A 27,418-nucleotide genomic window follows, 5' to 3' on the forward strand; every position below is an offset into this window, starting at 1 on the left:
TCCAGGAGGACGTCCACCCGCCCCTCCAGGGAGGAGAAGACCGTCGCAGCCAAACGGACTGATGGGCGGGGAAGGGGCGGGGCTGAGGACAAGGTTGTTACGGCCACAGCCAATGGGATCCCGAGGCGGGGTGGGGCGGAGCCAGGGGCGGGGGGGGGCAAGGGGCGGAGCCGGGTCTCGCACTACGGGGGAGCCGGGAGGGCGGTGCTGGGTCCAGGCCCGGGCGGGGCAGCAGGAGGGGGTTACCACCCTGCCGCGGCCTCCACGCCCTGCCACCCACCTGGAAACGTCGCTGGGCAGAGTGGCGAGTTCCGTTTTCCGACGTGCGGCCAGGAGGCCAGGGCCGGTCGCCATGTGTCAAAGGTCCCTGACCCAGGTGAGCACAGGCTCTCCGTGGTCCCCACCGTTCCTCCAGAGCCTCGTCTTTGTCCCGAAGTACGTGGGTGCACGTGCCTATGTGCTTGTTGATGTGCATCTAGGTGCCTCCGCTTGTGTGCGTGTGCGCGCGCGCGCAGGTGTCTGTGCACGTGCATCTGTGTGCGTTTACAGGTGCTGTGTGAGCACGTCTGTGCGGGGGCTGGGGGAGAGGACACGGTAGGAACCCTGCGGTCCCCAGACTTCTCTCACCATCTAGGGAGTAATGGGCGCTGGGAGAGATTGGCCTGGATTGCTCTCAAACCCAATCCCAGAACATCCATGTAGGAGTGGGAATCAATCCATGCCTGCCCCGGCACCAGTCGATTGTAGTAGAGGGTTCTGGTCAGCAACCCACAGGGAAGATCTTGTCATGTTTGGCAACCCTTTATCCATTCAGCTAGAATGTATCTGAATATGCATAATCAAGGTCCCCACCTGAGGACCCCCAGGGCTCCTCCCTTGAGATGTTGTTGGGCCTGGCGGTGCACCCTTTGCTGGGCAGAGTGTGGTCTGCATGCACTCTGTGCATCCCATCTAATTAAAATGGCTCGCTTGCACACCTACCATCTCCACATGCTGGGCTAACTATCCCTAGCCCCGGGAACGGCACAGCAACTGGAAAATGTACTTCGTTAGCACAAGCAGCAGGTCAGATCTCACAAATATGGAGAGGCCCCTATTGGGGCCACTTGCAAGCAGAAGGGGCTTGTCTTCATCAACTTGGGCTGTTATGACAAAATACCCCAGGCTGGGGGTTTAAACAAGCAGACATTTACTTCTCTTCTTTTTTTTTTTTTTTTTAATTTTTTTAATGTTAATTTTTGAGAGCGCGAGAGAGAGAGAGAGAGAGAGAGACAGAGCATGAGCCAGGGAGGGGCAGAGAGAGAGGGAGACACAGAATCTGAAGCCGGCTCCAGGCTCTGAGCTGTCAGCACAGCCCAGAGCCCGACGTAGGGCTTGAACTCACACACCATGAGATCATGACCTGAGCCGAAGCTGGATGCTTAACCGACCGAGCCACCCAGGTGCCCCATTTCTCTTCTCTTCTAACTGTTCCACAGGTTAGAAGTCCTGACTAAGGTGCCAGCTGTTTTGGTTTCTGGTGAGACCCTCTTCCTGACTTGCAGACAGCTGCCTTTCTACTAGATCCTCACACAGTGGGGGGGGGGGGGAGAGAGAGAGAGAGAGAGAAAGTGAGCTTACTGGTGTCTCTCTTCTAAGGGCACTAATCCCATCACAAGGACCCCACTCTGATGGTCTTATCTAGCTCTAATTACCTTCCAAAGGCCTCATGTCCATGTATTATTACATTGGGGTTTAGGGCTTCAGTATATGTCTTTTTGGCAGGGACTTGTTCAGTCCACAACTGGGCCCATGGTGGTGAGGGGCCCTGGACCCACCCAGAGTGAGAATGAGTTCTGGAGTGTGGAGTTCTGTCTACTGGAGAGCTGGCCTGGGAGGTTTGTGCCCACCCATCCCTCAGATAGCCTTTCTCTGGGTTGTTGGATGCTCTCAGGTCTAGAGCAGGGTAGCTGAACCAGCCTCAAGGGACTGCTTTGTGGTGGGTTGTTCTGTGCATTGCTGGATGATGATGGCCCCTATCTGTTAGATGCCAGTGCACTCCTCTCCCAGTTGTAACCACTAAAAATATCTCCAGAATTGCACATGGCCGTCCCTTGCCATGAGACTAGAACAGGTGGGCCTTCTCCGGCAGCTCCCATGAGCACCACTTGACTGGTTGTGACTGATCTCAGTTTCCTCCAACTGTGACATTAAATGGTAAGTGCAGGTCAGGTGTGACTCCAGGGGAAAGGAGAGGAGAATCTTCCCACACTGCACCTGGGGCTAGAAGAAGGGTCCAGAGTGGTCCAGGCCTATGGTGAGAGTCCCGGGATGCCTGTGGTGGCCCACTTTGACCTCATGACAACGCTGACAGGTGAGGGTTGTCATTCCCACTACACTGAGGAAAGGAAGGCTCAGAGAAACCATGAGGACCAGAGGCCCTGATTGCAGCTTCCACTGCTGGAATTGGTCGATACAGCAACACACCCCTGGTTTGGTTTTGTTTTTATTTTTAAATTGTAGTAAAAATATATAACATAAAATTTACCATTTCACTCATGTTTAAATATACAGTTCAGTGGCATTAAGCACATTCACATTGTTGTGCAATCATTTCCACTACCCATCTGCATAGCATTTTCATTGTCCTCAGGCTGAAACTCTGTCCACATTAAACACTAACTCCCTACTGAGGGGCACCTGTATGGCTCAGTCTGTTGAACATCTGATTCATGATTGATTTTGGCTCAGGTTATGATCCCAGGGTCATGGGATTGAGCCCTGTGCTGACAGGGCAGAGTCTGCTTGGGATTCTCTCCCTCTCTCTCTGCCCCTCTCCCCTGCTCTCTCTCATTCTCTCCCTAAAATAAAATAGGGGCACCTGACGGCTCGGTTAGTTAAGTGTCTGACTTTGGCACAGGTCATGATCTTACTGTTCAGGGGTTCAAGCCTAGTGTTGGGCTCTGTGCTGACAGAGCCTGGAGGCTGCTTCGGATTCTGTGCCTCCCTTTCTCTCTGCCTCCCCCCACCCACACTCTGTCTCTCTCTCTCCCAAACATAAACATTGAAAAATAAAATAAAATAAACACTAACTCCTCATCCACCCCCCCACTCCTGGAAACCACCATTCTACTTTCTATCTATGAATATGACTGCTCTGGGGACCTCATACAAATAGAATCATACAATATTCACTCTTTTGTGACTGAATTATTTCACTAACATGTCTTCACTGTTCACCTGTGTTGTAGCAGGTGTCAGAATTCCGTTCCCTCTTAAAGTTGAATAATATTCCATTGTATGGATGGAGTGCATTTTGCTTATTAATCTGTTGATGGGCATTTGGGTTGTTTCCATCTTTGGGCTCTGAGAATAGAGTTGCTTTGAACATTTGTGTCCAAGTGTCCATGTGGATGTATGTTCTCGTGTCCCTTGGGTACGTGTGTAGGCCTGGAATTGATGGGTCCCCTAGTAACTGTTTAATCAGTCATCCCAGTCACCTGTTTGGCCCCCGAGGCGCGGAGCTCACGCCGTGCAGTTGGTGTGTGTGAGGCACTGTGCAGCGACCTCTGGCCTAGAGCACCATGGAGGGGTCCTTTACTATGGAAGGTGGGGGAGAAGGAATATCTGCCATCTCTGGATGATATGCAAGGAATCTCTCTACGTAATGTGAAATTTTATCCCATTTGACTCTGGAAAAGCATTTCTGATGCTCAAATAAAAATAGACGGATGAACTAAAAAGGGGCTGACCGTATTTTCTCCAGAGCCAGGCACTTGCGCACACCAATTAACTCTCGTTATTTCTCTCCCCTGCTGACAAGAAGTAAATAGCAACGAAAGGTGAGCGCAGTTTCACGCTGGATGCATGTTTGCTGATGACTCACCAAGATTCACAGCCAAGGTGCCAGTTGTTCTTCCAACATAGAAAGAAAGCCTATTTTAGGCAAAACTGTAACCCCACGGATGCCCCAGAAAGTACGAGTCGATAGACAGAATAAATCCATTTAACGTAGGTTTCCTGGCTGACAGTTGCTCCGCTAAGGCCCCGCCCTCTGCCCCGCCCCCGCCCCGCCCCCCGCCCCGCCCCCCGCTGATGCGCTCAGGCCCTGCCCCCAACTCCCTGCACTGCTCCGCCCAGACCCGCCCACTTCCGTCTCCGCCGACCGCCCACTCAGACCCCGCCCACCGGCCCAGGCCCCGCCTTCTCCCTGCCCACCTACTTCCTTACCCGTTGCTCCGCTAAGGACTCGCCCCGCCTACCTACTGCCCGACTGGCCCCGCCCACTCCGCCCCCGCCCCCGCTGTCCCGCCCACTGCTCCTCTCAGGCCCAGCCCTCCGCCCCCGCCCACCCGGGGCTGCGCTCGCGCTCCGCCCCGCCCACCCGCGGTCCCACAGCTCCTGCCCACCCACCGCTCCGCCCAGACGCCCACCTGCTCCGCCCCCGCCCTCCTCGGTCCCGCCCAGGCCACGCCCGGCCACCTCTCGGCGACCCAAAGCCAAGGAGGGACTTGGGGTGGGAAGGCCCCGGGCCCTTCGGAAGCGCTGGGGCCGAAGGCAGAGTCCTGCGACCCTTCACCCCCCGCCGGCCCGACCCGGCGCGACCCCTGCTGCCCGACCCGGCTCGACCCGGCGCGACCCCTGCTGCCCGACCCGGCCCGACCCGGCGCGACCCCTGCTGCCGGAGCAGAAGGGAGGGCCCTGCGAGTGGGTGGGACGGGGGGCACGCAGGAGGGGCTGCGAGGCGGGGTAGCCGCCCGCCAGGCTGGCGGTGGTCTTCCCCGGGGGCGCTGCGGCTCCGGCAGTACCGCGACGTCGGGCGGCGGGACCCCCACGACCCGCACGACCTTGCGGACCCGCGAGGGGCCATGAGAGCCGCCCCCGTTCTTGGGAGGTTGGCAGGGGCGGAGGCAGTGCTCCTCTGTGTCACGGTTAGAGTCGCGCGCATCTCTAGACCCACCTGGGGAGTGCGGTGAGCTTGCTTTTGCAGACTTTGAGGTCACAAGGGGTCACAGGGAGTCAGAGATTTGCCTGAGGCAGGTCCTCGCTCCACTGTTTCCCACCTGGATGACCCTGGGCAAGCCACCGCCCTCCCTGGGCCTCGGTTTCCCCGTTTCTTAAGGAAGAAGGGTTCCTTGTGCAAAGTCCAGGAGTAGCACACATCACAGTGTTGGGGAAGCTGCTGGTACACAGTAAGTACTCAGTTATGCCATCTGTTGATGTCCCTGTGGAGAACCTAGGGAGCCTCCACTGGGCGCCCTTCACCCTTGCACACACCCTGTGGGCCGACTGGGATTTGTTTCCTCCTTTTAGTGCCATTAGTGCATCACCGACTGTCGCAGGCAGAGGTGAGGCACATGTAGACTTGCAACAAGAGTGAGCCTGGGGCTTGCCACCGGGGTGGCGATAGTTGGGTTGAGGTACCGGTGTGCACACTATGCAAGCACAAGGCTGGCCTTGAGCAGAGAATCCGAGAGGAAAGAGGAGGCTGGAGCTGTCCTCAGGGGGATGGCCTCAGGGCACAGGGAACAAGCCCTGCTGCGGAGAGGAAGAGGTCCTACGGAAGGCAGACCTGAGAGAGGGCAACAGCAGATTGCTGAAAAGCAGGAGTTCCACCAAAGGTGGCAGAGTATCTAGAAAGGCATGAAAGCATCCGGTTTGCAGACCTGGAGCCCCATCTTCCTCTATAGAACCAACGAGGAGCATTTTCTCATGGATGAATAAACACACACGATTCGTCTTTTATCTAATAATTAATATCCCTGCTTCAAGTAATCAACACAGATTTATAAAGATTGGCTAAAACAATGCCTGATGAAATTTAGATCTTTTTATTTGGTTCAGGAAAATTAGACCTGGCAGAAATCCTGAGCTGGAGAGAGCATCTGTAACAGCAGGTACAGAGTCTGCAAAATCTTTTGTGGATGAAACCAGTATTGACGTGGGAACAAAGGCAAATGAAAAATTAAAATTCCTTACAACTTGCAGCCCATTGACAAGTCCTTGAGACAGGCAGAGCGACCTTCCTCTAGGAGCAAGCTGCCTCAATGATGACACTGCTGGGGGCAAAAGATAATCTTAGACCACCCCCGCCCCCCAGGATCCTGTAAGTCTCCTTCACCATATAAACATCCCTTTGTAAACTTTCTTTATCTCCATCCCCATATATATGTTAGTGATCATTCTCCCAGCATATGGCCCCCTGATATACATCTGTAGGGTCTCATGCTGAGGTTTAATTCAACAGTAATAAACGACCTTTTCCTAACAGCAGCCAGCCCCTCAAGGTCCTGGAAACCTTGCTTCCAAAATACCTTAGAGACTTATGCTGTCCCTAACCCTCTCCCAACTTGAAGGTATAAATCAGTCACCCATCACAAACCCAGTGCAGCTCTTCCTGCCCACACGTCCTGTCCCTGTGCTTTAACAAAAGCACCTTTTGCACTAAAGAGATCTCAAGAACTCTTTCTTTGCTATTGGCTCTGAAGCCCAGTACATCAAACCACATCAGTGTGACACAAACAACTTCATTCAAATGAAAATTGAAAAACAATTTATAAACCTTCTCAGTGAGGTCAGGAATTAATTTGATGTGGTAAAGTCTGTTCCAGCATATCTTACTTAGTGGTGGCAAAGCTCTGATGGAAACCTGTGCTCCTGGCACAGAGGGCAAGTTCAGGGACCACGGAGACGGGCTGTCAGTAGCCTGTCGTCCAGGACAATGACAGGTGTGATTCACATGCCACTGGCCTTTGAAATATATGTATTTTTTCAAATGGCCTTCAGAATAATTTTAATTCTCCTCACTGTCCCCTGAAATGTTAATTATTTCATTTACTATCATTTACAGGTTTTTGTGTGCTTGTTTTTGCTTTTTTAAATTGTGAAATGCAATATAGGGGCACCTTGGTGGCTTAGTCTGTTGAGTGTCCAACTTTGGCTCAGGTCATGATCTCATGGTTTGAGTCCCACATCAGGCTCTGTGCTGATAGCTCAGAGACTGCTTCAGATCCTCTGTCACCCTCTCTCTGTGCACCTCCCCCACTTGTGCTCTCTCTCTCTCAAAAATAAATAAAACATTAAGAAAGTAAAATTGTGAAATGCAATATACACATGGAAAAGTGCATGAACACACACACCACTTAATAATTCTGAAGTGAATACTCAGGCACTCAAGTTATAAATCACTCCCCAGGTCAAGAAATACAACATGCCCAGGGGGATGTAAGAGGACTGTGCGACTCTTGATCTCCGAGTCATGAATTTGAGTCCCACATGGGGTGTAGAGATTACTTAAATAAATAAAACTTAAAAAAGAACAGAACAAATTGGGGCATCTGGGTGGCTTAGTCAGTTGAGGGTCCAACTTCGGCTCAGGTCATGATCTCGCTCATGGGTTCGAGCCCTGCCATCAGGCTTTGTGCTGACAGCTCAGAGCCTGGCCTGCTTCAGATTCTGTGTCTTCCTCTCTCTCTGCCCCTCCCCTGCTCACTCTCTGTCTCTTTCTCAAAATAAATAAGCCTTTAAAAAAAAATAGAACATGTCTAGTATGCCTGACCCGCCCCCCCCCCAGCCCTTAGACTTCCCCAATACAACACCTTCCCTCCTGTGTGGCCATTACCATCGCCTTGAGGGTGGGCTTCCCCAGAAGCAGACAAAGTACAAGTGCAAGTAGCTTACATGGGGGTGACCCCGGGAAGCCCCATGGGGTGGGGCAGTGACTGAAGTGCACCCCCTTGGTGCCGTGTGGGGTCAGAGAAGGCTCAGAGCCCCAGGAACTGGCACCTGGGGACCTCAGGCTGGCATACTGGGAGTCTGTGAGAGCTGAGGGCACATAGTCAGGGTGCCAACAGCATATGCTTAGGCCAGCATACTGACTTCCAGAAAGACCAGGGGTTAGAAACTGGACTGTGTTCACCTCCTCCCCCACCCACGTGTGGAAGCCCTAATATGTCATGTGGCTGTATTTGGAGATAGGTAGGTAATAAAGTTAAACAAGGTCACAGGGCGAGGTCCTAATCCAATAGACACCAGAGCTCATTCTCCATAGGTACATAGAAAAGAGGCTGAGACAGAGTGAGGTCTGCTAGCCAAGGAGACTAGTCTTACCGGAAACCAATGCTGAGGACAACGTGATCTTGGACTTCTGGCCCCTAGAACCATAAGAAAATAAGTTTCAGTTGTTTCCATCCCCCAGTCTATGGCATTTTTAAATGGCATCCCTAGAAAACTAATAAAACCACTGGCTGGATCTCAGCTCAGGTCTTGATCTCAGGGTTTTGAGTTCATGCCTGGCATCATGCTCTGTACTGGGTATGAAACCTGCTGAAAAAAAAATAGGGATTCTAGTTCTTTGTGAGTTACATTGGATTGAAAAGTATCTTTTCCCACTCAGTGGCTTGGTTCATTCTCTTTAAGATATCTTTTGGTGTAAAGAAAATCTTCATTTTATTTTTAAAATTTTCGTATTTTAGAGAGAGAGAGAGAGCAGGGAAGAGGGGCAGAGGGAGAGGGGGAGAGAGAAAGAGAGAGAGAGAGAATCCCAAGCAGGGCCCATGTTCAGCGTGGAGCCCGACATGGGGCTCGAACTCAGGAGCCTGGGATCACTACCAAAGCCGAAATCAAGAGTTGGACACTCAACCGACTGAGCCACTCAGGCGTCCTTAAATCTTCATTATAATGGCCTTAATGTAGTTTATGGCTAAAGTTTTATGTCTTAAGACACCCTTCTATATCCTTCTCTTAGATTTTTTTCTGGGAGGAGTTGTGGTTCTTTCATTGTAGGCAGAGGTGCCACACGTGAGTGTGCAGTTAGTGCACACCCACTCACAGGGCATCACTTACTCTGTGTAAGGCTACCACACCCACATTTAAACTTGATTTTCCTTCCCGTGTTAAACCTCTCATAAGTATGCAACGACCATCTTTGATGACTCGTCTCTGACCCTTCTAACTGCACAGCTGTAGGGAGTTTCCATCCCGGTCGGTGTGGCCAACACCATTGGAGTCATGTGATGCGTGCGTGCGTGCGTGTGTCTGTGTGTGTGTGTGTGTGTGCGCGCGCGCGTGCCTTCCAATCTACTGGTCTCACATCATTGTAGTGACATTGTCAGTTCTCTCTTGGCCAATACTCTATGGCACTTCTTTTAGCCTTTCTTATTTTTTTAAAGTTTTGTTTCTTTGTTTAGTGATCTCTACACTCTATGTTGGGCTCCGATTCATGACCCCAAGATCAAGAGTCAGTTGCTCCTCTGACTCAGCCAGTCAGGCGCCACAAACCTTTCTTATTTTTATGCTTTACTTTTGACTCTTACAAAGAACACAAGTTGTGTTTTACTTTTTTCCAAGTCTCATGTTCTTTGTTTCTGAACTGGGCATTTTGTTCATTTACATTTATTGTGATTATCCCTATATTTGGCTTTAAACCTACCCTCTTATTATGTGGACTTTTATTATCCTACTGGGTTCATGTTTTTTACTCTCTTGCCTTCTTTGGGATTAACTTTTGCTTCTTTTTAAAAATTTTCATTAAGCTTTTTCTTTAAAAATTTTTAAGTTTATCGGGGCGCCTGGGTGGCTCAGTCGGTTAAGCATCCCACTTCAGGTCAGGTCGTGGTATCACGGTTCATGGGTTTGAGCCCCGCATCGCGCTCTGTGCTGACAGCCAGCTCAGAGCCTGGAGCTGCTTCAGATTCTGCATCTCCCTCTCTCTCTTACCCTCCCCTGCTCACGCTGTCTCTCTCTCTCTCTCAGAAATAAATAAAACATTAAAAAAATTAAAAAAAATTTTTTTAAGTTTATTTGGAGAGAGAGTGAGCAGGGGAAGGACAGAGAGAGAGGGAATGAAAATCTCAAGCACACTCTATACTGCCAGCACAGAGCCCAGTATGAGGCTTGAACTCACACCTGAGCTAAAACCAAGAGTCCGAAGTTCACTTGACTGAGCCACCCAGGTGCCCCTAATTTTTCCTTCCATTAATAGGAAAGTTATGGGGCACCTGGGTGGCTCAGTCAGTTAAGCGTCTGACTTCAGCTCAAGTCGTGATCTCACGGATCATGAGTTTGAGCCACATATCGGGCTCTGTGGTGACAGTGTATGGAGCCTGCTTGGGATTCACTCTCCTTCTCTCTCTCTCTCTCTCTGTCCCTCCCCTGCTCATGTTCTCCTTCTCTTAAAATAAGTAAACTTAAAAAAAAAGGAAAGTTATAAATTCTCTTCTCTAGAAATTATAATATGAACATTTAATTTATCAAAGACTAAAATTAATCATTATCTTTACTTTTTTTTTAAAGATTTTATTTTTAAGTAATCTCTTCACCGAACACGGGGCTTGGACTCACATCCCCGAGATCAATAGTTGCACTCTCCACCAACTGAGCCAGCCAGGCATCTCTCCTTTACTCTTGAACAAACAATACAAAAATCTTAGAACAATTTACTCTTTTTTTTTTAATTTTTTAAATGTTTTTATTTCTGAGAGAGAGAGACAGAGAGACAGCATGAGCAGGGAAGGGTCAGAGAAAGAGGGAGACACAGAATCCGAAGCAGCTCCGGGCTCTGAGCTGTCAGCACAGAGCCTGCTGTGGGGCTCAAACCCACCAACTGTGAGATCGTCACCTGAGCTGAAGTCGGATGCTCAACTGAGTGAGCCACGCAGGCATCCCAATCCAATTATTTTTAAAACTGTCTCATTTTTCATAAGACTTACTGTTATTTTGTACAATATTTAATTAGATTTTCTCACTTATGTACCACTTTCTTTGCTCTTTGCTCCTTCTTACATTTCAGCTTTACAACCTGTGATCACTTTTCTTTTGTCTTTCCTTTGAGAGGGTCCTGCTGGTAGAAAATTTCATCACTAGAAATAAAAGCAAATGGTCTTCAGTCTGAATAATGTCTTTTTCTTTTCTTTTATTTCAGTGGGGAGAGGAGAGGGACAGTGGAGGGGGGGAGAGAGAGTGGGAGAGAGAGCGAGAGTGAGAGAAGAGAGAATCCTAAGCAGGCTCCATGCTCAGCGTGGAGCCCAATGTGGGGCTCTATCCCACGATCCTGGGATCATGACCTGATCCGAGATCAAGAGTCAGATGCTCAGCTGCCTGACCACCCAGGCTCCTCAGTCCGAATAATGTCTTAAAGTTCCAAGTGTTAAGCCCCACTGGCTTGTGAACTTGTGAAATTATGCCCCTCTGTTTTTCATGTGGGTTCCCCTTGCCTGGGTGGCTGGTGTGAGGGTCTGGTCCTCTCCCCTTTCCATGTACCTGTGTCTCTCCCTCCTGAGGACAGTCCCTACTTCCATTTGGCTCCTAACTGTGTCTCCTCCCTTCCTACCCCCTTCCATGTGGCCTCTTCTCAACCTTTAGCTATGGCGAGTCTGTTCTGCCATCTTCAGGTCATTTTCTGGGTTACTTACACTGATGTGGGTGCTACCTCTCTGTCTCTGTGGGACAAGGTGAGTCCTTAACCGACTGAGCCACTCAGGTGCCCCTATTTATTTATATTTTAGTAATAAAGCCTATAACATGGGCATAAAACCTAAATACATACAGATTAAATAGATTATTTATGTGCATCAGTTGATTAGCATTTAGTTGTCAAATAAGAGACTAAATCCGAATAATTCTTAGTTTGATAGCCTCAAGTAGAAAACAGTATTTAAGATAAAAGGGAAAACACACAGTTAACATGTCCTGCCTTGCAGTTCCCGCAGAGGCATCACATGTTGACAGGCCACTGTAGATTTTGGAGCCACTTCTACCGCAAATATATTGAGTCTTCTGTTGTTTACGCAGTTTTTACTTAGTTTATTGTTGCTGCAACTAATGACCTCACCGCCTGACTCGTGTCCAGCACCCGGCGTCACCCAGGAGCCTCGCTTACAGCCGCCGTTCCTTCCCCGTCCTCCAGACCTGCCTCTGCTTCTGGCCTACTTACCCTGTCGAGCAAGTCCCTGCTATTCCCAAATAACCCCATCTTTGCTTGTAAAATTACTGGAAGTTTTATTATTTTTAAGGATAACAGAGCCCACCCTTAAAATTAACCTCTCTCTCCGGGTGTGTATCCTGTCCTCCCCTCTCCTCTGGAGGGAGCAAAGCTGATTCCGACCGCTCGTCCAGCTGGGGAGACGGATGCTAACCGATAATCACGGGCATGAACAGGAACGGAAGAAAATCTCTCCTAAAATGGAGACGGAGGCCAGAAGGGGGAGCTCCGTCCCCCACCACCAGGTACCAAGTTCACAACCGCCGGAAGAGACCCGCTGCTCCTCACCCAATCCCCCAACGTTCTGGAGGCCGGGTCCCGCCCTCCAGAGCCTCACCCAATCCTCGTGTGTTCTCCTGGCCCTGTCCCGCCCCCCCAGTGTCTCATCCAATCTCCAGGAGTTCTGGCGGCCCTGTCCCGCCCCCCCCACGCCTCACCCAATCACTGTGAGTCCCTGCCGCTAGCTTTTCCCCTCCGCGTCCCCCAAGGCAGTCCGTCGCGGCGCTTCGTTGAACATGGAGGCGCTGCTGAAGCGGGAGCTGGGCTGCGACTTCGTCAAGGCTACGAGTCACTCGGGGGGCGGGTGCATTAGCCAAGGCCAGAGTTACGACACGGACAGAGGACGCGTGTTTGTAAAAGTGAACTCCAAGGCGGAGGTCAGGGCCGCCGTGGGCGGGGCCGGGCTGGGGGGATGGCGGTCGGCGATTGGGATCTGGGTGGGGCTGCAGGCCCGGGGCGGGGTCCGAGGTCCGCCCGTCGGGGTCTGGAATGGGGCTGGGGGCCGAGACTCGGGGCTGGGGTCCTAGTCCGGAGTCTGAGGGGGTCCGAGGCCCGCGACTCGGGGTCTGGCGTGGGGGTGAGGGCCGCACAGGAGGGCCGCAGGGCGGTTGCCCTTGGTGACGCCCTCGCGCATAAGGCTGCGTCTGGGCGGTCTGGGGGTCGTGCACCCAGAATCCGTGCTATCAGCCCCGGGGAGGTTAGCAGACCCTCTGCGGACCCCTGCTCAGGTTTGCTCCCCGCTGTGGTGCGGCTGGTGGGTTCTGGGGATGGTTTTCCAGTGATGGATGCAGCCGCTTCTCTGAGAACGTCCCTTGTTTGGGGAATTTTGAACAAGGGCTGGTAGTAGAAGCCCCTTGTCCTGGGTTCCTTTCTGCATTATTGAGGATAATCTAGCCACCCGTCAGTTTGCGCCGCTGTAACGGAATAGCACCGACTGGACAGCTTCAGGGCTGACGGCCGTTCTCCGTCCTGGGCGCTGGCAGGTGTCTGGTGGGAGCCCACTTGATGGGGGAGGGGACTGCTCCCCGTGTCCGCACCTGTCACAGGGGCGAGGGAGCCCTCTGGGGGCTCGTTTGTAAAATCCCTAGCCCCGTTATGAGGGCTGCAGCCGCATGGCGTCTGGTCGCCTCCATCTCTGCCACATTGTGGGTTAGGTGTCAACGTAGGCCTGGGGGGACGGCGTCTTCCGTCGTCGCAGCCGCCCGCTCCGCAACCTTCCGCTCCTGCAGGGACTTGGAGAAGGGCCTGTAGAACATAGGTGAACCTCACTGCTGACCTTTTGCTTAACCCCGGTTGTTGCTGTCACCTCTGCCCGGTCTGGTCGGATCACCCAGGACCCCCAGCTGGAAGGCCCAGGCTGGCTCCAGTAGTCAGTGAGCAGGATCCGACAATCCTCATGTCAAACAAGGCTGCAGGGACTGAGTCCAGGACCAAGGCTGCGTGTTGCACACCTGGCGTGCTTTCATTCTGTCCTTAGAAATCACTCTTGCAAGTGTTTTCATTCTCTTCCCGATGTGCATTGCACCTTCCATGGTACGGGGTGATCTCTTCCCTCCAGCCCGGCCTCCAGCCTGTGTTGTGTGGAGATCAGCCGCCCTCGCTGCACAGCCTCTTACAGGGACTTGTCAGCACCTGTGCTTGGGGTGCCGTCCCTCCTCAGCTCCTGCAGGGCCCTCCGGTGTTTGTTCTTCCCATCTGTGTCGCGTGTTTGTATTTGCACCTTCACTGGCGTTTGTGATAGTTCAAGATGGGTGTGCATTAGAGTGGAAGAAGACCCTTTCTGATGACGACAATGGGCCCACTTATGATGCTTTTCAAGCCTTGTTCTTCTGGGGCTGTTTCTTCAGGTTCTTCTGTTGTCATCAAGGTCCATTTTCTTCTTTTTTTTCCTTAAGATTTTATTTTTAGGTAATCTCTACACCCAACATGGGGCCCGAACTCAACCCTGAGATCAAGAGCCACATACTCCACTGACCAAGGCAGCCGTGAGCACCCCAAGTCCATTTTCTTATTGCTAATCTTCCTTATGTAAGTTCCTCCTGGTCCTTTGGGAGATAGTTCCAGATTTCTAGCTGGCTTTGAGAACACTGTGTGAGTTACATAGATGTACTGGCTGTAGGATGCACGTTTGCTTGTTGTACGGGAAACGGGACTTTTTAATGCTTTACCTTGTAGGAAGTGAAAATATCTTCCATCCTTCTAGGAGAAGACTGCGAGTTTGCTCTCCTCTCTTCCTTCGCACCTACTGGAACTGCCCTGCTCTAAATAAGATTCTTCTCTGTCTGGCGTACTCGCAGGATTGGTTCCCCTCGTCCTCCTCCCTACCCCCACCTGCTGCCTGCTTCTCCCTCCTCTCACTCCTCCTCTCCCCAGATGATTATTGTTTTTATTCTATCCCTTACTTTCCTTTTCATGACCAGTGCTCTAGTACAAAGTGCAGCCGGGGCCCAGCTGTTTACCCTTTATTTCCTAGAGAGAATGCTCTGAAAATTCTCAAGGCACAGCCCGTGTCTTCCTCCTCAGTGACGGTAGCTCTGCAGGTTTACGAACAACGAATAACAAGGTTACGAATAACAAGGTTACGAAGCGTTTGGGTTGGGGTAGGAAGGTGTTAGCCGCTGCCTCAGGTACTCATGGCAGCGAGCCTGTGAGATTGGTGCTGTTATTAACCCCACTTTTGCAGATGAGGGACCAGGCACAGAGACTTTAAGTAACTTGCCTGAGGTCACAGAGTCAGTCCTGAGAATAAGTAGCCCCATTCTGGAAGCCCAGCTGTCTGACCCCAGTATGCTGGGTGGGCCCATTCTGGAATGTTCGCACCGTGGAGCGCCATGCAGCAGTGAGAACAAACTCTGTTGATGCAGCAGCATAACAAAGGCAGTGGGACATAGGAGCCAGACTGTCTGCCTGTAGAAGGACAAAGCAGACGAGGCAGGTCTGTGCGGAGCAGGACACAGGCGGCTGGGGGCGGGGCGCCTCCGGGCAGCGGTCACGCCACGTGTGGACTTGGTGAGAATTGGAATCAGATGCTCCCGCTTGTGCCCTTTTCTGCTCATACTTCTGTAGCATTTTGACTTAAAAAAAAAAAAAACAAAAAAAACAAAAAAACAGGCAACTTTAAAGGGAGGGCTGGGGTTCCTGGGGGGCTCAGTCAGTTAAGTGTCCGACGTGGACTGAGGTCATGATCTCATGGTTCCTGAGTTTGAGCCCCGCGTCGGGCTCTGTGCTGACAGCTCAGAGCCTGGAGCTGCTTCAGGTTCTGTGCCCCCCTCTCTCTCTGCACCTCCCCCTGCTCATGGCGCACGTGCCTGCGTGCTCTCTCACTCACTCGCTTTCAAAAATAAGTAAAGCTTAAAAGAATGTTGAAAATAAATTGTTATGCTCAAGAAAACATGTCCACGTAGATCCTTTCTGGAAGTAATCTTGCTCTCCCCTCTCTTCCCCATCTCCATTATTTTTTGGAAAGGCCAAAAGAATGTTTGAAGGAGAGATGGCAAGTTTAACGGCCATCCTGAGAACAGGCACAGTGAAAGTGCCCAAGCCCATCAAGGTCCTGGACGCCCCAGGAGGCGGCAGCATGCTGGTGATGGAGCATTTGGACATGCGCTCTCTCAGCAGGTCTGTCTTGGTGCCTTCTGTGTGTTTTTGGCTTTCTTCCGAGTGGTTCCTTACATGAAAGCTTGCATCAGGGGGTGTGATTTTGAGGAGCCCGTGACCCCACACGTCATGGGTTCTGCCGAGTGAGTGACACGTACTCCGCACGCTAAAGGCAGACGGGCAGGGATCTCCCCAGGTGAGAGACTGACAAGCCAGCAGCCACGGAAGGGCTGGGAAAGACCATCAAACAACCAGGGCCCTTCTTGTCCCCTTTGGTCCACCAAAGCAGACTTCGTATCCCCTGAGCTGCTTCGTGTGGCCTGAGACTGTGGGTGGCTGTGTCCCCGTGTCTGTGTGACACACACTTAGCTGATGTTGTTTGCCTCACAGCCATGCTGCAAAGCTTGGAGCCCAGCTTGCAGACCTGCATCTAGACAACAAGAGGCTTGGGGAGACGCTCCGGAAGGAGGCCGGCACCGTGGGTACGGAGCTGTGCGACCGCGGGGCCCTTGGAGGACATTGGGCCGGGGTTGGGGTGGGGTCCCACCACAGCTGTAGGAGGGTCAGGTCTGTGTTGATGGCAAAGGAAAGGAGCGTCAACCCCAAGGCTACATGCATGGGGTACAGTGAGCACAGTGAGTGGGCTCTGTCCTGTGTCACAGTGCATTCGGAAGGGGAAGTAGTTCCTGGACTCGAAACCCCATCATGTTATGGTTCCTGTAACCCTCATTCCTCAGAAAAAAGCCTGTCAAGGTCACTCTGGCTTTCTGTGCGGTGCGTCTTCTAAGTACAGCCACACTGAGGCCCAGTAGGGTGGTCCTCGTATCACCTTTCTACAGCTTAGCATTCGCACTGAGAGTATCTTCCAGTGTTTTTACCCTTTGGCACATGATAATCCATGTGGTAGCCCCTGGGGTCACTGTGCTGCCGGAGTGGCTGACATACCGGGACAGGTGACCGAGAATCGGCTGTGCTAGACACACCCCATCAGACTTCGTCTGCCCCTTCCAAGCCACATGTACTTTGGGCCTTTGGGGTTTGCTCTGAGTTCGGGGGAGATGCAAAGGAGGCCATTTCATATCCCTGTGGTTAACCTTCACAGACGGCAAGGGCTGGGATGGCTGCTGAGAGCCCTCCTTTCCCGCTAGGTCAGGGGGCGGGTGGTTTTCCTCCTTTGTAGGCAAGTGTTGTGTCTGTGCTCAGCGTCCTCCAGCGCCTCTCCTGGCAGTGGTTGAATGTAATGGAGCAGGCTCTGTTCACGGTCCTGGGGGTCTGTGCAGACCAGGGCCCTTCTCTGTCTCTGGATGGGGTGTGGGGAAGGCACGCCCAGGACAGGCCTCAGTGCCCTGAGCCCCACGAGTAGCCCGAGGAGCGTGGGGACTAGATGTCCTTCTTGCTTTCCTTTTGCAAGGGAGAGGAGGCGGGCAGGCGGATCGGCCCTTCGTGGACCAGTTCGGGTTTGACGTGGCGACGTGCTGTGGGTACCTACCCCAGGTGAGCGACGGCAGCACTCTGCCTTGCGTGCCCCAGGCAGGTCAGCTGTTCAGGGACAGAGCTCTCCCTTCTTTATGAAATTTAGTTAAAGTCTTTGCTCCCTTTTTTCTTTGCTGATTTTTAAGAGGCTGACACAGGTCCCCACTCACATGCTAGATGAGCTCAGAGAAACAGGGTCAACAAGTCAGGGTGCTGGAGTTCAAGGTGGGTACAAATTAGGGATTAAGGGAAATTTCCGTGATACTAAATTCTCATTGACAGCACAATGCACGGGGATTGTGCCTTTTAGTTTTATGATTTTGTGGTTGACTCCCTGGGAATTTCGATCCAGGGGTTCCACTTGATGCCCAGCACCTGCTGGGTGGGGGGATGGTGGCTGTGCTCATGGAGGAAGCTGTGGCTCCTCAAAAGAGGAATAGCAGGTGACCTGGAGGCCTTTTAGGGGTTCTCTAGCAGGCATGGGGGCACAGTAGACACTGTCAGAGTTTGAAACATCATGAGAGGTTGTCCAGGAATCTGCTTGGGGTGGTGAGTGGCTGGTGCCTGGGGTTCCTGGTCCCACCTGCTCCACGAGGCTCCAGGGGCTGTTCAGCTGGCTCTGCCCCTTGCCTGCCTGCAGCTCACTCTGTGTGTGCACAGACACATACACGTGTGAGTGCTCACGTGCGCACATGTGAGTGCTGCTCTGTGCTCTGGTGTGCATCTGTTGTTTCCCTCCTGATGGTCAGCGTTGGGAGGGGCGGAAGAGGGGTCCTTGGGGCCAGGCGGATGGTCAGAAATGAGCCACGGGTTGGAGAGGGCCAGGCGGCTCAGGCTGCTGTGCTCCCACGTGAGTCTGGATGGCAAGAGAGCATCTTAGAGCTCCTGGGAGTGGCTTCTGTTGCTCTGCGCTGGGAGGGTCCCACGCCTCTGGGATGAGGTCTGAGGTCCCAGCCCATCTGTCTGTGAGGCACCGTCTGCCAGGCCGCCGCCACATGTTCCACAGCCTGCCTTCCCAGTGGTGCCTCTCCACTTCGGGCTTCCTCCTTTGGCTCTGGCATTTTCCTCTGTCCATGCAGGTCAATGACTGGCAGGAGGACTGGGTTACCTTCTACACCCGGCAGCGCATTCAGCCCCAGATGGACATGGTGGAGAAGGGGTCTGGGGACAGGGAGGCCCTGGAGCTCTGGTCTGCTCTGCAGGTGAGAGGAGTCTCGCCCTGCAAGCCCGACAGGCGTGGCCCTGAGGCAGGTGGGGCCACCGGACAGGAGGTGGGGCGAGGCTGGCCAGTGCCCGGTGCCCGAGCTGTGTGGGGCCAGGCGCGTCTGCTCCGTGCTCTGCTTGGGCGGTTGGACCGCACTCAGACGTGCATCTGCATCCCTCCCACACGTGTTGGTCTCTTTGCTGACGATGCGTTTCCTCCCTGTAGCTAAAGATCCCTGACCTGTTTCGTGACCTGGACATCGTCCCAGCCCTGCTCCATGGAGACCTCTGGGGAGGAAACGTAGCAGAGGACTCCTCGGGGCCCATCATTTTTGATCCGGCTTCTTTCTACGGCCACTCGGAATACGAGCTGGCGATAGCCGGCATGTTTGGGGGCTTCAGCCGCTCCTTCTACTCCGCCTACCACAGCGCAGTCCCCAAGGCCCCGGGGTTTGAGGCACGCCTGCAGCTGTATCAGCTCTTCCACTACTTGAACCACTGGAATCACTTCGGATCAGGGTATAGAGGGTCCTCCCTGAGTATCATGAGGAATCTCATCAAATGAGATTTGATTCAGGTGCTAACCTGTGGCCGGCTCCTCCTGTCCCCATAGTCCTCTTCGTCAGGCCTTCCTCCCCGAATCTTGACTAATTTCCCAAGCCTTGTAGAGTACGAGGGAGAAAGGTTTCATCCTCCAGAGGTTGTACATTCCATTAGACTTCACTGCTGGGTAAAGTGTCACCGGAAATTCGGTGTGACCAGAGGGACCCACGCGGCGTGTGGGCAGAATCAAAACCACTGCTGCCCCGAGGGCCGAGGAAGGAAGCGGCCGGCGTGCCCGGAGCTGCTGAGGACCCTTCCCCGGCTCCGCCTGCCTCGTCTCCAGGGGGGACTCTGGTGCTCGGGAAGATGCCTCTTGATGAGTTAGACTCAGTGTAGACATGAGACCCTACTGAGGACGTCTTCTAATGATCAGTTTCAAAGCCAGCGCGTTCCCTTTCTTTCTGTGCCGCCTCCGCGCAGGCTGAGAGGTCTGGAAGCTGATTCTGGAAGTGAGCAAGCTGCTGGTCTTAGGTGAATTTAGGGTCCTCTGAATCGCTCCCGTTAGCACCCCATCTTGTCTGTTTCAAAGCTTCCAGAGTTGTTCTTTGCGTAAAAAGTGTGCTAAACCAGTGGCTCTTCCTTCCTCGGTCTTGCAGAGATGCGAAATATTCATGAGTGGCATTGATGCTAATAAATCCTTTTGCACAAAAATTGGAATAAACTTTTAGTGGTTTCCTTTATTTGCATTGTAAGTTAATGTTTGTCTTAGCTGTTTGCCAAGAAAACTTTGTAATGTGTTGTGATAATAAATAGGCAAAACTGTTTGCTTTTTTTAATGTTTATTTATTTTTTGAGAGAAACAGAGTGCAAGCGGGGGAGGGGCAGAGAGAGGAAGATCCAGAGTTTGAAGCAGCTCCAGACTCGGAGCTGTAAGCACAGAGCCCAACACTGGGCTCGAACCCACGATCAGGTAAGATCGTGACCTGAGCCGACGTTGGACGGTTAACCGACTGAGCCACCCAGGCGCCTCCAGCTGTCGCTTCTTAAAAGAGCAGTTTTGTTTCCTTGACTTTGTTCAACAGAATAGCACAGGCAGGAGGAGGGGGAGGTCTGCTTCCCTCTGACGGGGACGCGGTTTGACAGCTCTTTGCAGTCACTCCATGAGGTCTGGCGGACAGTGAACAGTAAAGGGCGTGTCCCGAGAGGGTGAGGCAGCCTCCTTGGCTGCTGGTCACCAGAAGTCTCGGGCAAAGAGGGTGGCCTGGGCCCCGTCCCCAGAAGCTGCTCCTGGGAGCGAGTGGCCAGGGCTGACCCACAGGATGCAGGTCGCAGGGGTGTGGTGGGTGCTTAGCACACAGTGTTTCGGGGTCTCCTGGTTTTGGTACAGCACTTGCAGCTTTTGAAGCTGGGTTTGCTTCTATAATATCTGCTTTCTGTTTTTTTTTTTTTTTTTTAATTTTTAATGTTTTATTTCTGAGAGAGAGACAGCATGAGCAGGGGAGGGTCAGAGAGAGAGGGAGACACAGAATCTGAAGCAGCTCCAGGCTCTGAGCGGTCAGCACAGAGCTTGACTCAGGGTTCGAACCCACGAACCACGAGATCATGACCTGAGCTAAAGTCGGACGCTTAACCAACTGAGCTGCCCAGGCGCCCCTAATATCTGCTTTTCTGGGGCGCTTGGGGGCTCAGTCAGTTGTGTCCAACTCTTGACTTCAGCTCAGTCATGATCCCAGGGTCGTGGGATCGATCCCAGGGTCGTGGGATCGAGCCCAGCGTCGGTCTCTGTGCTGAGTGGTGCGTCTGCTTGGGATTCTCTCCCTGTCTCTGCCCCTCCCCTGCTTGCTCCCTCTCCCTCTCAAAATAAAAATAATAAAGTATCTACTTTTGTACTTCATTTTGTATTCATATTTTTCTTCTTTTTTAAAATGTTTATTTATTTTGAGAGAGAACGTGAGCAGGGGAGGGGCAGAGAGAGAGAGACTCCCAAGCAGGCTCTGCACTGTCAGTGAAGAGACTGACTTGGGGCTTGATCTCATGAACTTTGAGATCATGACCTGGGCCAAAACCAAGAGCTGCCCAGGTGGCCCTGTATTCATAATTTTGTATGCCTTTTTTTTTTTTTTTTAAAAAAATAAAGAGTTGTCAAATTGTATAACCGTCAGACCCAAAGGCCTGCGAACCTCCCCAGCACCGTCTGTGAAAGCTCCTGTCTACACGTGTCGTCTGAGGATGAACTTCCCATTACGGAATCACACGGTTCTGTGGGTTCGGGACAGGCTGAGCTCACAGAACAGAGGGGAGGAAGTGCTGAGTGCCAGGCACGCTTTCGGAGGGCCGCTGTGTGATGGCGCCCTGGCGGGGCCTGCCTCCCGCCCCGCGGGGCAGCCTGCTGGCACCTGGATTATCGGGAGGAGCTGGCTGGACCCGGGGGCGAGCTCTGGGCGCGGCTCCTGGGCCCCTTGGTCCTTCAGGGCAGGGTGGGCACCGCGAGAGGCGGCAGAGCCAGAGGTTCGGCCCGTCGGGCCCCATCTGGTCCCACTTCCTGAGATGGGCTAGTGTCAGGGTGCCTCATGGTCTGCCCTGTGGGGTGGCACCCTGTCTGCCAAACAGTCCTCAGGGAGCCCAGCTTTACCTCCTGCCCCGAAGCTTACGTGCATCCTTTTGACGAGAGCGGGGCTGAGACCTTGGTGTCCACGTGGAACAGGACAGCAGTGCAAGTCCAGAGTCCCCACTGCACTGTCCCCACCCATGACAAGGCGTCAGGCCGCCTGTGCCCACCCAGTGTTCGCCCTTCGCAGGATCTTGAGTGCAGGGCTGAGTGACCCCCCGCCTCGGGGGGAGTTTATCATCACTACGGTTTCGTGTGTCTCAGGCATCCGTCTGCCTTCGTCCCCACATCCTGTTCACTTGTCTTCCCTCAAGTCTGACCGAGTGCCCGAGATCCTACAACCCGCGGAGCCAAGCGTCTGTCCCCAGGGCTTGGGCTTTGAGGTCTCTTTTAGGTTTATTCTAGGCTCCGACTGCTGGCGGGGGTGGGGTGGGGGTGGGGAACCGCTGTGGATGAGGGTCTGACCCTGGGCTGCCCCATGCCTGTGGGTCCAGGCGGCCGTGGAGGGACACCTGGAGACTGGAGGCAGGTGGGACTCTGTTATGGGGGGCATTTGGCTCACTCTGGGATTCTCAGGGAACCGGAATCACAGCCAAATTAAGGGAGGAAAAGGCAAGGTGTGAAAGAAGTTCCGGTTGCTGCAGAGAGCAGTGCACGCAGCCGCTGCAGAGGGTGGCGCTTTGCTCCAGACTCACACCCCCGGACAGGTCCCAGTGTGGGGTCAGGAACTGGAAACACCCTCTTAGAAGACTCTGGGCTCTCCACCTCTGGCATGATGGGAACCACACTGCGCTTGGAGTTGAGGACCAGCACAGGGGGCTCCGAGGCGTCACCTGAGCTTTGGATCCCTCCTTCATAGAGGGGGCTGATAATGACGCCCACTGGCCGCCCAGCCAAGCTTCCCGGCCGGAGTGCCCGCCTGTACGTGCTGTGTAGCACATGTGGTGGGTCGTCTCCCTTCTCGTGGGGACACTTTCTCCATCCTCCCTGTTCCCCCAGTGGAATTTGCTTCCAAAGACATCTTGTGTGAGACTGGCCTGTCTGCCTGGGTTTCCTCCTGGGCAGAAGTACGTGGCTGCGCCGGAGCGTGTTCGGAAGCAGCAGAGTGATGGCAGCCATCCGAGTTCTCAGGAGGCGGCAGACCCCCTTCCTCTCTGTGAACACTCTTCTTCCTGGGGGTATGGCTGCCGCACAGTCCCGCGTGGACGCCAGGGGGAGGGGCCAGCAGTGACACCCGGGCAGCATCCCTGCGGCTCAGGCTGCAGCCAGACCCTTGGGAGCCCACCCCTCTCTCCTGCCTTCCTGGTGCCCCTTCTCTGAGCACCGTTGTGAGTGCCCCCTCAGTGTGCGCTGTGTTCCCTCTTGGCGCCACTGTACCCCATGTCACAGTGAGGGGTCTGAACAAGCGGGGAGTCCCTCCTGTGCACACGGCCCCATCGCTGCCTCAGTCTGTCCTCCGCCTAGATCCATGCCACTGACACACCTGAGCCCCAAGAACTGCCACGGTTGTCTGTATTTGGGTTCCAGTCGGGTGTCTTCCGCACCTTAGCAGCCGTAATTCTGGTTCTTGGAGAGTCAGGAGAACCAGGAGACTGGCTGTGGGGAGAAAGGGGTCTCAGCTCCCGGGGCCGTTTGGATGTAACCGAGTCATGTCTCCCAACTGACTTCTGATCAAACCCAAGCTCAAATGCAGCTTTGAGGGGAGGGTGGGACCAGTTTGCAAAGTCAAAGTGCTATCCTTGGCACATGTCTTCACACTGAGGATTCAGTGGCTCAGACAGGAGCTGGGCGGTCTGGGGAGGGACCCCAAGGGCTTGGATTTTGGAACCAGTAAGGTGTGTGCCCCTGCCTGGCTGCCACCTGCCATGTTCCAACCCTGCTTGGGGAACCATGCCTGTGGTGTGCAGTGGGGCTCAGTGAAGACCAGCATCTCCCCCAGGGCGCCTGGAGGCTCATGGGTGCCTAACCCTGGCAGTTTGGGGACCGACTTTAGAGCAAATATTTATAATTCTGAAAAAGAGAACAGAGGAAACAGGGAGGGAATCATAAAGAGCTGAAGACAACCTCACAGAGTGTCTTCCTGAAACAGCTCACATGTCCTGCCTTGGGGGTGGCAGGAAACTCACCCCAGCCACCTCCCTGGGAAATTGTCAGATAGTGGTGACACAGAGAAGACCCTAAAAGCCGCCAGAGAACAGTTTCCACACAAACAGAATCAAAATGGCTTTAAAACAATCAAAATAGCTTCAAACGTCTCAACACCGAATGAGCTGGAAAGCAATGGAGCAGAAGCTTCTCTGTCATGAAAGAACAGGACTTCATTTCCCACCTGGAATTCCATACCCAGCCAAACTATCACTTGAGAATAAAGACGTGCAGATGCACAAGAGCTCAAATCTACAGGAATGCTGTCTCAGGATGCAACAGGAAGGTGGGCTTCACTGGCTGAGAGGAAAAAGCCAGAAGGAGGAAGACAGGGAGGAGCAGATGCCTTTTCCCCGGATGGCCACACAACCTCTCCCATCCCCCCTGCTCTTCTGCAATGACCTTGTGCGTGTGTGTGCACAGGTGTGTGCATGCCTGTGTGCACACCGGCATGGGTGTTTTGAAGTTCCCTCTCCAGGGCTGTAGGGTTCTTACCAGAGCTCCCGTTTGGGGCGTTCTGGGCGGGGTTTGGCCACTTGGTATCGAACCCCCAGAGCAGTGTCTATCTCTGATGGCCACGAGGTGCTCTGCGTCACCGGGTAGTGCCTGAGGCTGGGCAGGGTTTGGTCAGGACCCCGAGCCTTGTTTGGACAGTGTGAGACCCAGCCAGGCCTGTGACCCGGGTCCCAGGGAGAGGCGGCTCTACCCTATACTGTGTCCGGAGTCCCGCTGGGGCCTGGGACCTCTGGGGGGGGGGGTTGGTCAGGGCCTATAGGGTGCGCCGCACCCCGGATTGTCGGGGCACCCCGACTGTGTGGACCTATGCAGAGGGCACCGCCCCCACTTCTGTCCCCCTCTGGAAGCTCTCCCCCCGACCTCACCCTGGGGTTGGGTCCGCCCCCCCACTGGCGCGCGGGGAGCGCGGGGCCCGCACCCGGTACCCGCCCTCGCGCGCGGGGGGGGACCACCCGGAGCCCGCAGGCCGCGCAGACCCGGCGCCGCCCCCGCGGAGAGCGGCTCGGCCCGCAGTGAGCTCCGCCCCGGTCGGCGTCCGCGCGGTCCCGGTCACTCCCCGGGCCGGGTCCCCCCGCCCCGCCCCGCCCCCGCCCCATGGAGCAGCTGCTGCGCGCCGAGCTGCGCACCGCAACCCTGCGGGCCTTCGGGAGCCCCGGGGCCGGCTACATCAGCGAGGGGCAAGCCTACGACACGGATGCGGGCCCGGTTTTCGTCAAGGTCAACCGCCGGACGCAGGTGCGGCCCCCCCCCCCCGCCCCCAGGGCCGAGCTGGAGAGGGGAAGGGGTGCGGGTGGAGGGGGCGCAGGTGCGACGCGGCCGAGGTCCGCCCAGGCCGCGCGGGGCGGGCACCGCAGGACCCAGCGTTCGCCGCGGGATCCGGGGTTTACGAGCTGCAGGACTGAACGGTCCCGCGGAGGGGGGGGGGGGGGGGGGGGGGGCGCACAGGGGTGTTTGCTCTGCGCGGCAGCTGTGGGGGAGGGGAGGCTTGGAGCCCGGGCCGCCGCGGCCTCTCCGCTGGGTGCCAGCGCTGGGTGCCCTGTCCACGGCCCGCGGGTCCCGCTCAGCGGGCGGGAAGAGGCGGGCGGGAGGCCAGGGTGGGCGCGGGTCGCGCGAGGCCCCCGCCCCTGCCCAGAGGCCGTGCTCGAGTTTCGGCCTGGCGAGTGCCTGTTAAAGTGCTGCTCTTCAACAGACGCATGTGGAAAATAGTGACGCTCTACAAATGGAGAAAGTTGGCCCCAGTGCCCCGCGGGCGGCCCCAGTGCCCTGTGGGCCAGGCCCCTCTGAGGGGCAACGGTGTGGGGGGTGGGGGCTCCCAGCCCCCCTGCAGCAGGGCGCACCTGGGACGGGGGAGGGTACGGATTGGTCCAGCATCCCTGCTCTGTTAGCACATGGGATCGTTAGGGACTTTCCTTCCAGAACGAAACCCTCTCAAAATAAGCCCCGCGGACTGGCAGGCAGTTTTGGGTTTAGGGTTCACGTGGGGTCTGGAACCCTCCTAGCTGAAAGCTCCTCCAGTTGCCCTGGAAGCCGCCGGTGCTGGCACAGAGGAGGTGAGCAGCTGACAGGTGAGGCCCTCAGGACACAGGCAGAGTGCGCCCCCCGTATATTTGGGGGACCACTGGATGCCCCCTGAGAGGTGCTACCCACCCCTGCTTCAAAATTCCAGGGCTGGGCTGGCAGTTTGGAGGATGCCTTGCCTCATTTTCTTTCGGGTACTTTGAATTAAAGGATGGGGTTCTTCTCCTGTGTGGACATAGATGCTTTGACCTCATGAGGAATAATTCTACAGCCAGAGGTGCTCACAAGCACACCTTTAGCCAAGCTGTCGTGTAACTGGGGAGAGTTCACCTCATTTAAAATAGGGGTATTTGTGGGAAATGTTTCAGAAGTAGGACGGGTTGTGGGTCCCCATGGAGGCTGTTCTGTGCTCTTGGGGTGGCCTGTCTTCTTCCTGGGTGGGGCGTGAGCCTCCTTCCCGCCCCTCAGGCCCCGCGGGGTGCTTATCTCTGGGGAAAGGCCCTGGACCCGAGCCAGGCCCAGCTGACTTCACTGCCCTGACTTCTTGCCCAAAATGTGTGTTCCAGCCCCTTGGTCAGGCCGTCCTATGGGCCTCGCGCCTCCTCTGCTGTGACCACTTGAGGGAGGGAGGAGGGCAGGAAACCGGAAGGGCACCCCGGCCCAGATCCAGATGCTCCACTGACCCACACTCCAAAACACCCAACAGGCACCCCCTGGCACCCCATTGCATCTCATGGCACCACCCAGATCTTCTGCAGCACCCCAAAGCCCCCCAAGGAACCTTACAACCTCCGTGGCACCTGGCAGCATCCTGCAGCACCCCAGTGTACCCCCAGACACCCCGACACTCCCACTGTACCCCCAGGCACCCATGATACTCCCACTGTACCCCTAGGTACCCTGACACTCCCACTGTACCCCCAGGCCCCTCTGACAGTCCCACTGTACCCCCAGGCCCCTCTAACACTCCCACTGTAGCCCCAGACACCGGACACTCCCACTGTACCCCCAGGCCCCTCTGACACTCCCACTGTTCCCACACAGCATGCCCTGGCCCCCTGTGGCACTTCCAACACCCCCAGCACCTCCAAACCTCCCCTGCACCTAAGCAGGCACTCGGGGTGGGGGCACCAGCATTCTGCCCACCTCAAGCCTCAGGCACAGCCTCACCCTTGCAGCCCCTTCCTATCTGAAGGGGGCCATGTTGCACCCCATTCTCTGAGGGGCTGATGTGTTGCTCTCCAACTAGTTTTCAGTAACTGAAGGTTCTGGGTGCTTGTAACCCTACGTCGTGGCCCCTGTCCAGGGCTGCAGGGGCCCCTTCGGAGCTCAGGGCAGTGTTCTGGATGCAGGCTCGGCGGATGTTCGAGGGAGAGATGGCCAGCCTGCAGGCCCTGCAGACCACAGGCCTGGTGCGGGTCCCCCGGCCGATCAAGGTGATTGACCTGCCCGGAGGTGGGGCTGCCTTTGTGATGGAGCATCTGAAGATGAGGAGCTTGAGCAGGTGAGTGTGCGTGTGCGTGTGCGTGTGCGTGTGTGTGTGTGTGAGACAGAGAGAGAGAGAGAGAGAGAGAGAG

At 54.7% G+C, this 27,418-nt stretch overlaps 2 protein-coding genes across 5 annotated transcripts in view; both read left to right on the forward strand.

Moving 5' to 3' along the window:
- The first annotated feature begins 12,447 nt into the window (after window positions 1-12,447).
- On the forward strand, window positions 12,448-19,794 carry LOC120228221 (fructosamine 3 kinase related protein). Of its 4 annotated transcripts, none has more exons than XM_039226488.1 (7): window positions 12,529-12,615; window positions 14,134-14,266; window positions 15,705-15,856; window positions 16,226-16,317; window positions 17,247-17,329; window positions 18,388-18,510; window positions 18,738-19,794. In XM_039226488.1, the coding sequence occupies exons 3-7, from the start codon at window positions 15,714-15,716 to the stop codon at window positions 19,074-19,076; spliced, it is 780 nt and encodes a 259-aa protein (XP_039082419.1). In that variant the 5' UTR covers window positions 12,529-12,615; window positions 14,134-14,266; window positions 15,705-15,713; the 3' UTR covers window positions 19,077-19,794. The 4 variants fall into 4 exon arrangements, with proteins under 4 accessions (XP_039082418.1, XP_039082419.1, XP_039082420.1 ...); XM_039226489.1 differs by having other exon boundaries at window positions 14,134-14,223; XM_039226487.1 differs by lacking the exon at window positions 14,134-14,266 and having other exon boundaries at window positions 12,448-12,615.
- Window positions 19,795-24,912: 5,118 nt separating this feature from the next.
- The window catches only part of FN3K (fructosamine 3 kinase), a 10,503-nt gene continuing 7,997 nt past the window's right edge, over window positions 24,913-27,418 (forward strand). Inside the window, exons 1-2 of the mRNA XM_039226214.1 lie at window positions 24,913-25,058; window positions 27,194-27,345. Coding sequence (XP_039082145.1) covers window positions 24,918-25,058; window positions 27,194-27,345 — 293 coding nt within the window. The 5' untranslated portion in view covers window positions 24,913-24,917. The remainder of the gene's footprint in view (window positions 25,059-27,193; window positions 27,346-27,418) is intronic.

This window comes from Hyaena hyaena, unplaced genomic scaffold, assembly GCF_003009895.1.
Source record: "Hyaena hyaena isolate Hyena2069 unplaced genomic scaffold, ASM300989v1 scaffold_21, whole genome shotgun sequence".
Classification (NCBI taxonomy): Eukaryota; Metazoa; Chordata; class Mammalia; order Carnivora; family Hyaenidae; genus Hyaena; species Hyaena hyaena.